This window comes from Notamacropus eugenii, chromosome 1 (genome assembly GCF_028372415.1).
Source record: "Notamacropus eugenii isolate mMacEug1 chromosome 1, mMacEug1.pri_v2, whole genome shotgun sequence".
Classification (NCBI taxonomy): domain Eukaryota; kingdom Metazoa; phylum Chordata; class Mammalia; order Diprotodontia; family Macropodidae; genus Notamacropus; species Notamacropus eugenii.
Genome location: NC_092872.1, coordinates 495,199,516 through 495,216,850, shown reverse-complemented (window position 1 = coordinate 495,216,850; position 17,335 = coordinate 495,199,516). Strand labels below are relative to the sequence as shown.

The 17,335-nt window shown below is 40.9% G+C and overlaps 1 protein-coding gene across 3 annotated transcripts in view; it reads right to left on the bottom strand.

Annotated features, from left to right (window-relative positions):
• The window catches only part of CACNA1B (calcium voltage-gated channel subunit alpha1 B), a 254,918-nt gene that overhangs the window by 95,660 nt on the left and 141,923 nt on the right, over nucleotides 1–17,335 (bottom strand). For all 3 annotated transcript variants that reach the window (XM_072633213.1, XM_072633211.1, XM_072633212.1), the window contains 2 exons: nucleotides 14,358–14,569; nucleotides 1,170–1,296 (listed from right to left, as the gene is read on the bottom strand). In XM_072633213.1, the coding sequence (XP_072489314.1) occupies nucleotides 1,170–1,296; nucleotides 14,358–14,569 (339 nt within the window). The remainder of the gene's footprint in view (nucleotides 1–1,169; nucleotides 1,297–14,357; nucleotides 14,570–17,335) is intronic.

Here is a 17,335-nt window from a genome sequence, read left to right as displayed (position 1 = left end):
CGCCAGAACTGAGCCCTGGAGAACATCTATGCTTAGAGTGCTCAGCAAATTAAAAAGGTAAAGCAAATGGTTGTTATAGAAGGGTGCAGGTGGCCTGTTTTCCAAGACATTAAGTCCTTTCCTTCTTGGCTAATCCATCTTGCCCATTCTATCAAACCAAACTTCCTTAAGCACACCCTCCATCATGGCACTCCTTTGTTTGAGGACCTACTATGTGCCCTGTTGCACGGAGTCTAAGGCCTACCATTCAAGGCTTTACATAACCTAGTCCCTGCCTTACCCCCAAACTTTTCTTCTGCCCCCAACCCTATAGGCACCCATTAGGTTGTAAACTTCTTGAGGGCTGGGACATTTGCCTTTTTTTGTATGCCCAGCACTTAGCCCTGTGCCTGACACATAATAGATGCTTAATAAATGCTCGTTGACTGACAACCTGTGCTCCATTTGAGTTGATCTTCTCTCCCTATCACCACACTCCCAACACACACACACACACACACACACACACACACACACACACACACACACTCCTCCTCCTTCCATTTAAATCTTACCCATTCTTCAAGGTCCACCTACTTTAAGAGGCCTTCTCTGGTTATTACAACCCACAGTAACCTCTCTCACCTCTGACCTCTGGCACTTAAGATCTGACACTCAAATAGCATCTTTTGTGGTTCCATCCTCAGAGGGTCAAGGACTCAGGATCCTTGAAGGATTTGGAGGACATGCCCAGCATCTCAAGGTCTGAGCTAGGAGAAAACTGCCAAAATCTGGTACACTAGGTAAGCCCAACCAACCCAGTACAGAAGGCACCTAAAAATCTTTGTCCCCTGTGAGAGGAACAACAGAAAGGGAGGGCTGGATTGGGAAACACTTCCATTGCCCTACAGTCATATCCTGTGAGTCAGGTTTGTCCTCCCCACTATGGTGTCAGTTCCTTAAGGGCAGAAGCCAAGTCTCATCCTTCTCCTGTGCCCCCTGAGCATGAGGGCACATGAAAGCTCAATACTTGCCATTCAATTACAGTCCCCTTGGGTAGATGGTCTCAAATCTATGTATTGAAGTCTGGCTCTGCTACCTTCACCACAGGTCAGGCAGGTGACTTTTCATGCACGTGGATAGCCCACACACAAGTACACATACATTTAGGAGTTCATGGGGAATCTTACAGGTTGGTGGGACTTAAGCAGAACATGGAGCTGTATGGGAGAATTGGACGGGGCCCACTCCTTGTCACATCACCAGCCTCCACATCCTTCTTCTCTTCTACTTTTCCTTCAAAGTCAACATTATTCACTGTAAGAAGAAAAAAGAGTCAACAGGCACTGGTCAGTAACATGTCTGCAGGTGCCACAGGTCTAATTCACCACATGGCAGCAGGTCCCACATCACACTGAGGCAAATGGAAAGGACTAAGGGGCTCTGCTCCCTTTTGGGAGTACATTCTGAAAGGAAGAAAGGACTCCAGGAAAGTACATTGCATTAGGGATCAAAAGATCTAGATTCTAGCCCTGTCTCTACTACTTATGAAGTATGTGACCTCGGGTAAGTCACCTAACCTCTTCAAGTTCATTTTTCCACCTACAAAATGGTGATAACAACCTCACAATGTTGTTAATATCCAATGAAATAATGGGTGTGAAACTTTTTGAAAACTGTAAAGCACTGTACGAATGTAAAGTGCTATTACTGCTCTGTATGGTCCTCCCAATAAAGTCCTGATGCAATGCCTTAATTGTGATTTGGAAGTGACCTTGACTCTGGAAGGTAAAGTCTGACAGGTCCAACCAGTGTGGAAAGATTTGGAGTATAATCCCAAAGATAAACTAAATGTCTATGGTCCAAGAACCAGCCAAGCTAGGTTTAAGAAGTTCATTAGCAGATTGGCCACAGGAAGACTATCTACTAAGGTACAAAGAGCTTGCAATCTGCATTGTTAGAGGGAGTATCGGAATTACAGGTCTTTCAAGTATTAGAATGTTTTTGTCTTCTCTGAAGCTATACAGACAACATCTAGGGATTACTTGAGAAAATCCATTATGCCCTTTGGGCCTGTAAAAAAAAACCATAATCTACCCAGTAGTTTAAGTTTAAGACTTGGATTTTGAAGGCTACACTTGAAAAATAATCAGTCAAAGAACTATTCGGAGACAATGGGAATTTGTTCTTGATATTTTTCATGAATTTATTTCTCAATTTGATAGCTAATGCCAAGGAGCCAAAATGAATCAGAAACAGGCTTTATTATATTCAAGGTATGGCATATTCCATCACCAGTTGATGGGAAAATACACTATTCACAATTCAACAAGCAATATTCATACACTATATGAAACAAAGAAAAAGATAGTTATCTGTTAAAATGCAGGTGGCTATACCAAGAAAAAAGCATACTTGTTCAAAGAAAATGTAAGGAATATAGACAAGGGAATTAACTTCCTAGTATAGCTAGTTTCATTAAATCAAAGAGAACTGCTCATAAGACCAGACGAGAGGAGGATATTCCCAGGACTCTAGAATTCTCCACTTTCAGCGACTAAGTCTTTTTTATTGATAAGAAGGGGAGAAAAGACACTGAAAGACATCCATTCATATTCACATAAAACAAAATGATGAATACAGAAGAAGATGGAGTGAGAAGAGCTAGCTGGACTTGTCCACGTTCTTTAGCATCGTCTACAGAATGAGAGCTAACAGGACAGATGGGTCCTGAAAGCAGAGCTAGGGACTATGTGGTCTGGAGGAGAGCTTTGTAGCTGCTCCACGGAGCTGTTGAATCCCATTCTATGAGGACCTGGCCGGGTTCCTCCACATTTCCTTTTTTAGGAAGATCATCAGCCTGAAAGAAGCCAGCCCCTGAGGTTTTGGCTGCTTTGCCTTTTACCGTCCATTCTAGCTTAAAGGGGAAAGTCCTCAGAGCTCAAGGGAGCAGATCTGAGAAGCTTTGTAGATCTCTGGCTTAAGGGAACAGCTTGTCACTGAAATAATAATAATTTTTTTAAAAACCTACTTCTATACCCAGCCAAGGGAACATAGTAGAAAGCTACAGACTCCAAGCTTAGGGCGACTGTTTCATGGAACAGTTTGCTTTATTAAAAGAGCTTCATATTGTTTCAGAAGGCTGGAAAGAGTGGGGCAAGGGCGAGGGCAAGGGTGAAGAGTTCTCTTCAGGCAAGAAGCCAGAGAATCTTAGAAGAGAAGCAAGTGATTCTTGGTATCCAGGAGTGGGGAACCTGCAGACTTGAGGCCACTTGTGGCCCTCTAGGTCCTCAAGTGCAGCCTTTGACCGAATCCAAACTTCACAGAACAAATGCGGTTTGGATTCAGTCAAAGGACCACACTTAAGGACCTAGAGGGCCACCCTCAAGGCTGCACCCCTGACTGTAGACTGTTACTTAAAAGCAACTACCAACATCCACACCTGGAGACCAGCTTTATGAGTTGTTCTAGGCATTCTGCTCTGGTCATGGAGATCCTATTCATGTGCCCCCCTGCTGGTTTTTATAAGTGTGTTTCCACTCTCCTTAATGTATGTACATTGGTGGGAGAGTATGACTGAGGTTTATGTGCTTACTTAGGTTAATCTTAATTTTGCAGTCTATTCAATGTTACACTATGATTATTCTTGCTTTGGCCTTCTCATTTAAAACATTTTTCACTTTTAAGTGTCAAATGAACTTAGTAGATTAGTATTTGATAAAAACCCGAGACCCCAAGTACTGGGAGGAGGACTCACTAGTTGACAAAAACTGCTGGGAAAACTGGAAAGCAGTCCGGCAGAAATTAGGTTTAGACAAAGACGTAACATCATGTACCAAGATAAGCTCTACATTGGATACATGACTTGGATAGCAAAGGTCAATTCATAAACAAATTAGAGGAGTTAGGGAAGAAATTTTATTATTCTTCCCCTACAGATAGGGGAAGAGTTCATGACCAAATAAGGGATAGAGAGGTTCATAGAAAATAAAAGACAATTTTGATTACACAAAATTTATAAGTTTTTGTAAAAATAAAGCCAATGCAGCTAAGATTCAAAGGGAAACAGTTAAGTGAAAAAAAAATTCTTTGTAGCAAGTTTCTCTGATGAAAGTCTCATACCCAAGATATATAAGGAACTGATTCAAATGTATAAGAATAAGAACCATTCTTCAACTGATAATATCCAAAAGATTTGAACAGACTTCTTCAGGGGAAGAAATTCAAGCTACCAACAGTCATATTAAAAAAATCACTAATATTTTTTTTTGTTGCTCAGTTATTTCAGTCATGTCTGATGCTTTATGACCCCTTCTGTCACTTTTTAGGCAAAGATACTGGAGAGGTTTGCCATTTCCTTCTCCAGCTCAATTTACAGATGAGGAAACTGAGGCAAAGAGGGTTAAGTGACTTGCCTAAGGTCATATAGCTAGCAAGTATCTGAGGCTGGATTTTAACCCCAGCATGGCACCTAGCTGCCCACTAATAATTACAGAAATTCAAATTAAAGTATCTGAGTTTCCCTCTCACACTACATTGACAAAGTTGACCAAAAAAAGGAAAGTAAATGCTGGAAGGCCTTCAGGAAAAAAAAATAGGTACACAAATGCATTGTTGATGGAATAGTAACATGGTTTAGCAATTCTGGAAAGCAATTTGGAACTATGTCCAAAACGTTATGAAGATGTGCATACTCTTTGACACAGCAACACCACCATGACAGTTATACCCCAAAAAGATGAAAGAAAGAGGAAAAGAACTCATATACACAAATATATTTATAACAGTTCTTTCTATACTGACAAAAAACTGGGCACTAAAGAAGGTTCCCATCAACTGGTAAACAAATGAATAAATTATTATATTTGCATGTAATGGAATATATTTGTGTTTTATGGAATGCTGAAAAGGATAGTTTCAGAGATACCTGGGAAGATCGGTATAAAATGAGGCAGAGCAAAGTTAGCAGAACCAGGATAGCATTTTATACAATAAAAAGTAACAACATCAACAATAATAATTGCTAGTATTTATAAAGTGCTTTAAGATTCACAAACCACTTTACAAATATTCTCTCGTTTCATCTTCACAACATCACTGAGAGGCAGGTGTCATTATTGTCCTTATTTTACAGATTAAGAAACTGAGATAAACAGAAGATAAGTGGTTTGCCCAGGATCACACAGCAAGTAAGTCCGAAGCTAGATTTGAACTCAGGTTTTCCTGACTCAAGGTCCAGGACTCTACTTTGCCAGCCAGTTTATCACCTCATTGTGCTATCTAGTTGTCTTTATAACTTTGTAAAGACTTGGCCAACTACAACTATAAGCTTTGAAAGACTTGGCCAACTACAATGGTGCATAAGATTAAAAAAAATGGCCAACATAATGGTCAGCCAAAAATGCCACTCACCTCCTGACAAAGAGATGCAGAATGAGACATAAATTGCCAGACATGGCCGCTCTGGGAATCATCTTTGTTTGACTATGCATATTGGATCTAAAGGTTTTCTTTCTTTTTTTTCTTTTCTCTTTTTTTAAATTGGGGGTAGGGGTAGAAGGGAATGAGAGAAAATAAGTGATTATAAATTGCAAAAAATTTTAAATAAAAATTTTTTAAAATCTATGTTCTTATTGTTACTGATTTGTATAAATGGAAAGCATGCTGTAAAAGCTCAGGAGCTACAGTGGAAAATCAAGAGTATATTCTTCCACACTGGGTTACCCCTCATTCTCCAAAAATGAGAATCCAAATTTGATGTGTAAGTGATGTTGAAGGAGGCTGTGTCAGCTCCAAAAGAGACAAGGATGTAGATGCCATGGTAGGTGCCATACCCATGGCTATACTGGTAATATGATTGGATTATTGCCTGCCCATGCTATACTTGTTGTGCTTCCTCCCTCCTCCATGCCTATGCTTTCTCAATGCCTATTCCCTATACCCTTAAGAATGTCTTCCCTTATCCTTTTTCCCTGTAGAATTCTTAACCAACCTTTGAAGTCCAATTCAAAGCCACTTTGTCTATGAAGCCTTCCCTGCTTCCCTCACTTGATGATGCCCTTTCTTCGTGGAGTCCACATAGCTCCTCTCTCCCCTTTTTTGTACTAATCTAATACACTTAGGGGTCATTAAATGTTTCTGTCACATCTCCCTATTAGCCCCATGACATCAGGGACCACATCTTAGTTAAATTAGCAATTTCCTTTAGTACCCAGCACAAGCTCACAATAGACATTTAAGAAAAGTATGATGAGTGAATGAAAGAATTTAGTGTTCCATATAGTAGTATCATTGGGCACACACACCACAAGTTCTCAACTCCTATTCTAGACTGGGGAGGATAAAGGAGACACAGTCCCTCAATTCACCTAAGAATCACCACTTCCTTTTCATCCCCAACTTGGATGCCTGAAGGTTCACTATGTAATAATAATAGCTAACATTTACATAGTGCAGAGAGTGGTCCACTGGGCATAGAGAGGAGAAGTGATAACAGCTAACATTTATATAACACTCTCTATATGCCAGACACTGTGTAAAGAGTCATGGTTGCTATCTCATTTAATCCTCAGAACATCCCTGGGAGGTAGGTGCTATTATTACCCCCAATTTTACAGAAATAAACTTGAAGGAGATAGTTTCAGGACAAATCAAAATATTACTTTTCACAGTAGGTGACTAATAAGGATTTCAGTGCCCACCGAGTTGATGGAAGCTGAAAATATAAATTGATTCCAATCAGGTTCAGATAAGGGGCCAGAGGACAAGGTCATTGTAGATAATCAGGGAAAACAAGGCAGGCTTTAAGAGTAGCCCCTACAGGGTGAAGATGTCATAGACAAAAACGCCATTCTCTCAGTACCGGACCTGATGCTCTCATCCCACCTGGGGCTCAGAGATTCAGAACTTGGCAACTTGTCATAAGTCTCAGTCTGTGACTGAATTTGGGAAGGAACTCATTTAGAATTGATATTCCATCAGTTGGGAAATGAACCCATCCCTCGCATGGAGAGATCCATAAGTCTGTGGCTTATGAATGTGACTGAACATGAACATGAGGATTTCAGTGCCCAAGCTGACCACAGTTCCTGAGCACACCTTCCCAAGCAGAAAAGCTGCAAAGAGCCAATAGGAACATTGCCTTGGCTTTATTAGTAATTGACAAATTCCTGAAATTTTTCTAACTTGCCCCTTTTCTTCTTAAGGACATAAGAAATTGATCAGAAAACAAGAGCCTAACCTCTTAATAGCTATTTGTATTTATTTTGTGTATATGCACACATATATGTATATTGTGACTATATATAATATGCACTAATATTCATATATATTATATTAATATCCATATATAATTAATATCCATATATAATATCCATCATATATACATATGCACATTTATAAAATTATATATAAATATATATAATCTCTCCCTTTGACATGTAATCTCTGTGAGGACAGGCACTGTTTCCTTTTTGGTCATGGAATCACCATTGCTTAGTACAGTGTCTGGCCCACACTAAAAGACAGGTACCATTGAAACTCCCTATGGGAGGCGGTTGGGTAGCATTCATATCTCACCACTCTGTCTCCTTATCTACATTCCACTTTCATCATTCCTCTCTTCTTTTTCCTTCTCTTCCAAGGTCTGCCTGTGATACCCAAACATTCTACTAGACCGACCTACCAAGAGCACTGAAGGTTGAAAAGCCTGCCACCTCTGTTTTAACTAAGCCTTCTGTAGAAAGATTTTATCTTCCTTGTACTTGTTCAATTTTTCATTTTTAATTATTTTCATTAGCTGATATTTCAGCTCCCAGGAGTGACAGATTTCCTGGGACCATTCATAAAATATACTGACTCATAAGATGTAATTTGACAAATTAAATCCATTATTATCTGTCAGAGCAGATTTACCACCCAATCACCCAAGGGGGAGGTGGAACAGCATTAGGAAACAACTGTGAAGGAGAGAGGCACCACATTGGAAACTGACCAACATCCTCTCAAATACAACTTTGTTCACCTATACATATATATATGTTCACCTATATATACAACCTCTCAATGGAAGCTGCTCTCAGAATTTCTGACTCTACACTGTCCCAAAACCAAGAGGAACTGGCCCAATATATATATGCCCCAGATAGGATCCTGAGTTTAAGAAAAGTTCAGGGAAAGTTGGGAGGTGATTTTCTGTTTGGAACTAAAAGAACCATAGTTCAGTTAAGTGATTATTGATAACAGTTCATAAGAAATACACTTAATGAAACCATGTGTTATATTTCTTTAAATCTTGTTCTAATTGAGTGTTGTTATTATATCTTTTTCAAGATGTTTCACTATGAAATAAAAATGACTTTAAAGCCTCAGTGGTTGTGCCAGACAAACACCCTCTGGCCAGTATTTCCACCATAGAAAAAATTGGGAGTAAAGGCCCAGTTAAAATCACTTTGTTTATCCTGAGGATAAAGCTAGCTAAATTTGCAGGAAGCTCATCACCAAATGCTTGGCCACATGAAACCCTCAGCTGAAGCAAAATGGAGTTTTAATCAATGTCAGTAGCAGGAGCACCCCACCCTGATGAAATTATGTTTTGTAAATATTGAATGAACCTTATTACATTTTAAAGATTTATGTTTTCATATAGAAAAAAACCTTTTCGTTTAATGGCAAAGATAGTCCCCTTCTCTCATTTGTCTCATCCATGAGAAGTCTAGCCCTTTAAATTATGAAGACATAATAAAGACAAAACCATTCACTTAGTAGCAGCTAATTTGAAATACAAGCAGAGCATCTAAGAGAAAATAAATGACCCCCTGAAATGTGACCCTGCAAATCCAGACTTATAAAGCGAGAACCAGAGACACACTAACACTGGCTTGCTCTCACCTGTTATTTCTGTGTAGAAAATCTTTTATATTAAGACTGTAAAAGTCTGGATTTCAATTAAACTCAAGCCAATGTAATTTAATTCAGTATTTGCTGTGTGCTTTTTATGGTCCCAGGGCAAGGATGCGCACCAACCTGAGTTAGTCATGTGGAAACACAACCCCCATATTGCCATGCTGAGTTTAGTTTCACTATTCTTCCTGGAGGGCTCACTCAAGACATGGATTTCTCAAGGAACTCTCCACACCTCCAGTCTCACCAAGATAACCTCTATCAGCTTCTAACCTCTGAAAATTGCTTCATTATTTCCCTCCCATCTGTCCTGTCTGCTGTCCTCTCCTGAGCTACCACCCCTGGTCCGGGCCCTCATTATCTCATACCTAGACCACTACCTTAGCCTCCTCACAGGGCTCCCTGCCTCCATCTTCAGTCCCTCAGCTCTAATCTACTACACCAAGGATTATTCATCCTAAAACACCGTCAGAAAATGTTAGAAATGTAAGGGATCCTCAGAAACCATCTAGTCCATTTCCTTCACTTTACAGATGAGGAAACTGAGGTTCTGAAAGAGGAAATGATTTACCCACGTACACACACAGTGAGCAACGAACAGTAAGGGAATATTCACTGACTCATGGCAGGACCTTGCATGCATAGCTACAAATGACTCCTTGTTCAGAGAATACTCATTTGAGATCCCTAGACACTCCCTGAAGGCCTTAGGAAGTATGAAGTGTTTTGTAAACTATAAAGAACACAGAATTTGAGAGTGGGACGACACTTCTAGCCTAACCAAATGCAATACCTACTACAAATGGTTATTCAGCCTTGAAGATGTCCACGGAGCAGGAACCTTTTGAAGCATCCAAATCCACTCTCAGCTCAAATTGTTAGGAAGCTTTTTTTCCCTCAGATATCAAGCCTAACTTGGTCTTTTGATTCCACAGCCTCCAAGGACAAATAAAACCAGTCTAATCCCTCTTCCACGTGACAGTCTTTCCGAATACATAAAGACTGCTATCATGGCACCCCTGAGCTCTTCTCCAGGCAAAACATTCCCAATTCTTTTACCCAATTTTTCTTTGACATGGACTCAAGAACCTTTACCATTCTGTTGCCCCTGTCTCCAGGGTGTGAGAGATTAATCTGTTCCTACTATACTATTAGAAATGAATAGAATGCTTTCAGAAAAACCTGGACTTGCATGAATAGATACAAAGTGAAGTGAGCAGAACCAGCAGAACATTGTACACAGTAACAGCAATATTGTATGATGATCAGCTGTGAATGACTTAGCTTTTCTCAGTAATACAATGATTTGAGACAGTTCTGAAAGGCTCATGATGAAAAATTCTATCTGCCTCCAGAGAAAGAAGTAGTGGAGTCTGAAAGTGGATTGAAGCATCCTTTTTTTTTTTTTTAGACTTTCTTATTTTTCTTGGGTTAGTTTTTTTTGGTGTGTTTTCTTTCATTACATGATTAATATGGAAATATACTTTGCATGGTTGCACATACATAACCAATATAAAATTGGTTGCTGTCTCAGGGAGGAGGGGAAGGAGGGAGAGAGAAATTTGGAACTCAAAATTTTAAAAAATTAATATTAAATTATTGTTTTTACACGTAGTTGGGGGAAATGAAATGCTAAATAAATATAAAGTATAATTCTGGTTTACACGTAAGACTTTCTTACACTAATTTAATGTTCAGACCTTTCTCAAGCCTGAATAACTCTGGGGAAAATACATACAGAATGAAAACTAGATTCAAGTCATTTCACGAATGGCATCACTTGAAGATCGGCAATGCGTCATCACCTGTTCATTTTCTACTTCCCACCCCTATTAGAATAAAATCTTCTTCCACAAAAGACTATTTTTGCTCTTAACAAATATATACACCCTTCCCCCTAAGAATCTTCCCTTTAACTCTTTTCTAGCTATGAATATACTCACTAAGAAAGCAAAGCTTGTCATCAATCACCTAGGTTCAATGATCTCAAACCAGGATTCCCCTCTTCATTGATTATCTAGACCCAGGAGATCTAGGCAGGTGGGACTAGGAAGCTCAAAAAGGTACAGGAGTAAGATGGCAAGAAGGACGAGAAGGAAGATGCCAAAAGAGCAAATGGGAAGCCTTACTTCGTAACTGGGTCTGTGGGAAGGTGACCCTCTGGTGGCCTTCAAAAAATAAAATTCCCTAAACTGAGTCTGCTTTTGTGAAGATACAAATTCAACAAATCCAAAACAGTCATTATCTTCCCTCCTAAGCCCACTCCTCTGAATTTTCCAGTTTCTGTTGAGGGCACCACCATCCTTCTAGGATGCCAAACTCAGCATCAATCTTCCACTCTTTTCTCTCTCTCACTCCCCACATTTAATCAGTTGCCAAGTCTTGTCTATTCTACTTTCACAGCACTTGTTTCTTTTTCATTGCAATAGCCTCTGATCTCCCTGCTCTTATGTCTCTCCCATCTTCAATCCATCCTCCACACAGCTACCAAAATAATCTTCTTAAAGCATAGGTCTGACCATGCCTTCCTCTATTCAGGAATCTTTAGTGGCTCCCTATGATCTCTAGGATAAAACAGAACTTTTCATCACAGTATTTAGTGTTCAACACTCTGGTTGCAGCCTACCTTTTCAGACATTTCACACCACTCTATTTCATGCATCTTACATACTTACCAAACTGGTCTACTTAATATACATTAACCCACAATATTCTAACTCCTAGCTAGATGCCTTTATACCTGCTTGTCCCCTGTGCCTGAGATATACTCCCTCATCACAGCAACCACTTAGAATCTGAGATAAATGATTAAATAACCAATTATTGGAAAGATCCAGGATTTTTTTTCCTTTCCTATCTACTTATTTCCTACAGGGTAAAGTCAGCATCTAAAGGACTCTGAGATAATGAGATTGGATTAACTTTCTCCTCAATCATCTTCAGACTCCACCCAAGTGGAGAAGTCCATTGTGTTCTACTTAGGCTTGGGTGAAGGGTAGATCCTTTGTCTAGACTGCCAGAGGCTGGCGGTGATCTGGGAGTAAGAGTCATCAGAGTCACCTCTCTCCGTCCCTCAGACCCTCAGGACCATCTCTCATTATCATATTCATTCTTCTCATTAACTTTTAACCTATCAGAGTGACCCTCAGGAACCCCCACTCTTCCAAGGCCATATACACATTGAGTAGGTTCTATGAGGGATCTTTGGTATTTAAGGGTGCCACTCACCCTTAAAAGTCACTAGCATGATTAATTACCCAGAAATTATGTCTCTCACACTTTTTATACATCACAAATCCTTAGCTTCCTTCACTTAGATCAGGTGCTCCCTCTCATAGGAGGTCTTATTGGATCCCCCTATACCAAAGATTCTTAACCTTTCTGGTATCATGGACTGCTATGACAGTCCGGTGAAACCTACAGACTCCTTTCCATAATAGTGTTTTTAAATATATAAAATAATATATAGAAGATTGCAAAGGAAATAATTTATATTAAAATAGTTATCAAAGTGTTTTTTAAAAATATGTTCATGGAGCCCAGGTTAAGAGTTTCAGTCCAGTACTTGGTAATTTTTTTCCCTTGCATTGATTTATCCATTTACAGACTGCTTCCCCCAGGATTGTTTGAGGGTTGACTTCGTTTCTTCTAGTCCTTGAAGCTTTGGGGCAAAGCATAGTACCTCCAATATGGCAGTTACTTGAAAAATGTTTCTTGAATTGAAGTGAATAGAAAGGGATATATGTCCCTGGACCACCCATACAGTCACCCTCCTATTTCAGGCTTTCCTCATCTCTTGCCTGGACTATTTTCATGGCCTCCTAATTGGTGTAGATTTGTTTCATATCACATCCCTTTCCACATTCTCTACCCCATCATTCCCTTAATGAAATATTTAATCTCCTACCTCTGTAAGAAGCCACATTGCTATGTATCTGTGTCCATGTTTCACATACACCTGTTGATTTTTCATATTAAAAATTTCCCCTTGGTTTCTGGTTTTTTTGGTTTGTTTGAGATTTTTTGGGGGGGAAAGGTTGATATGGTCTTTGAGGACAAGGGTTCTTTGTCCCCTTTTTGGTTTGGTACCAAGTATACGCTGTCAAGTGTTTAATAAATGGTTATCAAATTGAATGAATAAAAAAGAGCTGAGTTAAGGTGTGAGGGCATAGTGAGGGCAGAGCCAAACTCATTTCTCCTTCCTTCCCTCGACCCTGATCAGGTTACCAGAGCTTCCTGAGTAGCACAGTCACTACACAGGAACTGCACTTTTACATTGTGTATATTCTTGAGAAGTTATAGGGGAAGAAATCTAATTTTTGTAAGGTGAATTCTATTTTAATGTGTGAAAGAAAAGGAGAAGAACTCCCTCCCTTGAAATGCAAAAGCTCCCCCTCAGTTTATCTGTTTTCCAAGTTTAGATGTTCATATATTAGGTTTTCTGAAAGCAAGGCAAGCCTGCATGTTGATCTCAGGTAGGGAAAAAAAAAGAGACTGCTGACTCAGGAATCTTCTGCAAGAAGCCCTTCCCACATTTCCCTGCTCTCCTCCCCACCAATTGTCAGTTCCTTCTCTGTGAGACTGCATCCCATTTACACTGGATCTATCTCCTAGGAACATGCTTGCTTGGAGGTTGTCATCCTCATTAGAATGTGAGTTCCTCGAGGAAAGGGACTATGGCTTTTACCTTTCTTTGTCTGCCCAGAGCTTAATACAGTACCTAGTTCATAGTAAATGCTAAATAAATGTTTGTTAACTAATTTTTTCACTAATCTATTCCTTGGATCATAGCCCTTGGTGAGGGGGAGCTTTCAAACAGTCCTGGCCAGCTTCTTTCTCACTAACAAGGAAGTTGTTTCCTCCATGTGGCCTGGATTCCATCCCTGCCATGTGGGGTGAAGAGCTCTGAGATACCCAGAATGCGAGGCTGGTGTGAACAGGGGTATCAAGGATCCCAGAATTCACAGAAGGCTGATACATATGATTTCAGGGATGACAAGGAGGGCTGCCCCTCTATCCCACCTGGTCTTTGCTGGCAGATACCTGAATATCCTTTAAGAGGGAATAAGACCTTAAGAGCTTCACAAGATGAAAGGAAGCTTAAAATGCTCCCCTCCCCCCACACACACGGATGGGGAGGGCACACAGTGACTCAGTGAGACACATTAACTCACACTAAAGAGTGAGGACTGGGAGGAGAGATTATCTGAGCATCAGTTTGTAGCAGAGGAGCAGAGAGAGTGAAAGCCAGAAGACTTCCAGAAAGAGAAGAGTGATAATCCTGTCATATTATAACCCCATCAACCAGATAAAACTCCTTGTGTCCAGGTCTATTCCCAAGACTGCCAAAACTGGGTCCAAAGAACTCTAGCAGGCAGCTCCCCAGGGCATGCCAACCCTCTGGCTGGTATTTTTACCAATGACCTGGAGCCCACGGGGAGGAAATAGAGTGGAGTTAAGGTCAGGGAACCACTCACTTGGAACAACTGTGGTCTCTCCAGGGGCAGTCAGGGTTACTGGGATGCGTATGGTGAGGGTCTCCAGGGATGGTTGGGTCATGCGGTGCACATTCTTCTGGTTATCTGCATCCTCTGGCTGCTCGCTCACCTTCTGCAGACAGGTACTGGGCAGTGTATGAATGGGGATGGCCACCATCCCACCACTGGCCTCTGCCTCACATTGATTCTCCCTGTAACCCAAGAATAGATGTCAGATCCTTGATGGCCATTGACCACCTATGAGACAGAATAAGCAGACTTGACATAGAACTGCCCCACAGTTCCAACTCTTCACACACTAGACACTCAGTAAATATTTGTCAGCCAAAATGACATGATGACTTCTAATACCTATGACTCTAAGACATCTGATATGTATCAGGGGTATCCTTCCTCTCTACACTTGCAATGGGGCAGGAGAGTCAATGTGACACATTTGGAGGACTGGTTTTGGAGCCAGGGAACCTGGGTTAAAATCCAGTCCCACTCATTTGCTACCTGTCTCTTCATACTACCTGTATGACCTTGTATTTACATTCTCTGTACCTCAGTGTCTTCACCTGTGAAAACCTTCTAAGATTCCTTCAGCCTCTAAATCTGCAATCCTTTGACCATAGGGAAGAACATCTCCTTGTTATGCTCTCTTTAGCTGACAGGGGTTAATAGTGTAGATGTTCAGTGCAAGGATAGTGAAGAATGTGTGATGGTGAACCAGCAGGAAACTGTCTGGAGCTGAAGAACCATTAGGTAATGCTTGACAGAAAATCCCATAAATGGTCCAATTTCTATGGATATTAGTCAGTACAAGAAGAAAGGAGGCAGATCTCAGCTCAGCAAGACCTAAATTTTCCTCAGGGTCCAGCTGAAAAATTGACCTCCAAGAAGCCTTCCTGACTTATCCTGGGCCATAATCACCTTCCTCTTATCCCATACGCATCAGAATATAAGATCCTTGAGGGTAGGGACTGTCTTTTGCCCCTTTTTGTATCCCTAGCGCTTAGCACAGTGCCTGGCACACAGCAGGCACGTACAAAAATGTTTATTGATTGAGCCATTGATTGTAGAAATCTACCTAGAGCCAAAGAACCACAGAATATTAGAGCTGGAAAGGGACATTAGAGGTCACAGAGTTCAACCCCCTCATTTACAAATGAGGAAACTAAGGCTGGTGGGAAGGGAATGACTTGTCCAAAGTAACAGTGACAGGGAAGTTGGGTTGTACCAAAAAACAAACTTTTGAGTTACCTAAATGTTTCATCTAAATGGAGAGAGCCATGGACTAGGAATTCCAGGTCTAGGTCTGCCACTTACTGTCTATGTGACCTTGGGCAAGTTACTTCCTCTCTCTGGGTCTCAGTTTCCTCTTCTGTTAAATAATGGAGTTGGATTTGATGACTCCTGAAGTCCCTTCTAGCTCTAAAATTCTACTATTCTCCAAAGGTCTCTCCCCAGCAAGACTGGAAATCTATTGGGCTTGCAAAAAAAAAAAAAAAATGCTAAGGACAACAAATAGGCCTTTTATAGGAATGAACTGAAGCAAGAAAAAGAACAAGGTAGAAGAGATCCAATGCTTGGGGCAGATGGCTTAATGCTAATGGACTCAAAGAATGTCTGAAGTCAGACTGAGAAAAATTAGAGCTACTCAACCCTCCTGATTTGTTTCTACCTAGTTTTATCAAGAGCCAAGAAATCTAACATGGCCTTAGGCTGCAGGAATAGAAGCAGAGGGTCCAGAATGATGGTGACAATACCATTATGCTGGGTCCTGGTCTGACCTATCTACCATGTCTGAAGGATCTCTCTCAGTTCTGAACCCCAGATTTTAAGAAGGCCACTAATGAGCTGGAACACATTTAGAGGATATCAGCTAGGAGGGTGCATGGGTTCTCAATCAAGTCTCATGAGGGCCCACTGAAGGACTCCAACACCAGGTTCCTCAGGAGGGACTGGAGTTATTCTGTGTCCCCCCCAAGAGAACAGACCTGGAGACAAAGTAAAAATGTTAACAGGAGACAGAATTCTGCTCAATCTAAGGAAGATTTGCCTAGCAATCAGAGCCATTCAAAGAATGGAAGTAACTTTCTTCCAAAGGAATGAAACCTCCTACCCCCAGAGCTAGAGGTATTTCAACAGAGGTTAGATAACTATTTGTCAGGACTGAGGTAGAATATGCCGGGAAGAATGGAAGGTTGACTAAAATGATTTGTGAGGTTCCATCCAACTTTGAGATTCTAGCAGATTGATAGATAAACATATAGATATATGTATATGTATATATGTGTATTCATCAATTGCCAACTCTTGCCTTCTTCTACCTCCCATCTCTACGTACTGACTTCTCCCTTGAAGACAATGTGCTCGCTCACTCAGGTTCATGGACTTCTGTCTCTCCTCCACCTTGGTCCAGCTACATTCTTTTTTTCATCAAGTCCTTTCCCACCAGCCAAAGCATGCACTGGGGTCTGCCCTTCTCTGGCCACACCTTCCTCAGCTGCTCCCTGGGAGCAACTAGGTGGCGCAGTGTCTGGAGTCAGGAAGACCTGAGTTCAAATTCAACCTCAGACAAGTACTAGCTGTGTGGTATTGGGCAAGTCACTGGATCTCTCTTTGCCTCGGTGTCCTCATCTGTAAAATGGGGAATAATAATACCACCTTCCTCCCAGGATTATCGTGAGGATCAAATGAGATAACTGTAAAGCGCTTAGCACAGTGCCTGGCACATAGTATTATCATTACCACTTCCCCTGTGATGCCAGTGGATGCCCAGTGGACCACTCTCTCTCTATCCTCACTGGTCCCAGGGAAATTGAAATTTCTAAGCATTAGCCATGGAAAAGAGGAGCATCATGGACCCATGCACACAGCAGGTGCCCAGCAAACACCTAAGAAAGAAACGAAGCATGCTGGAAAATCATACACCAATCAGCATCTTTCAGCTTGTCTAGTCCAGCATGCTT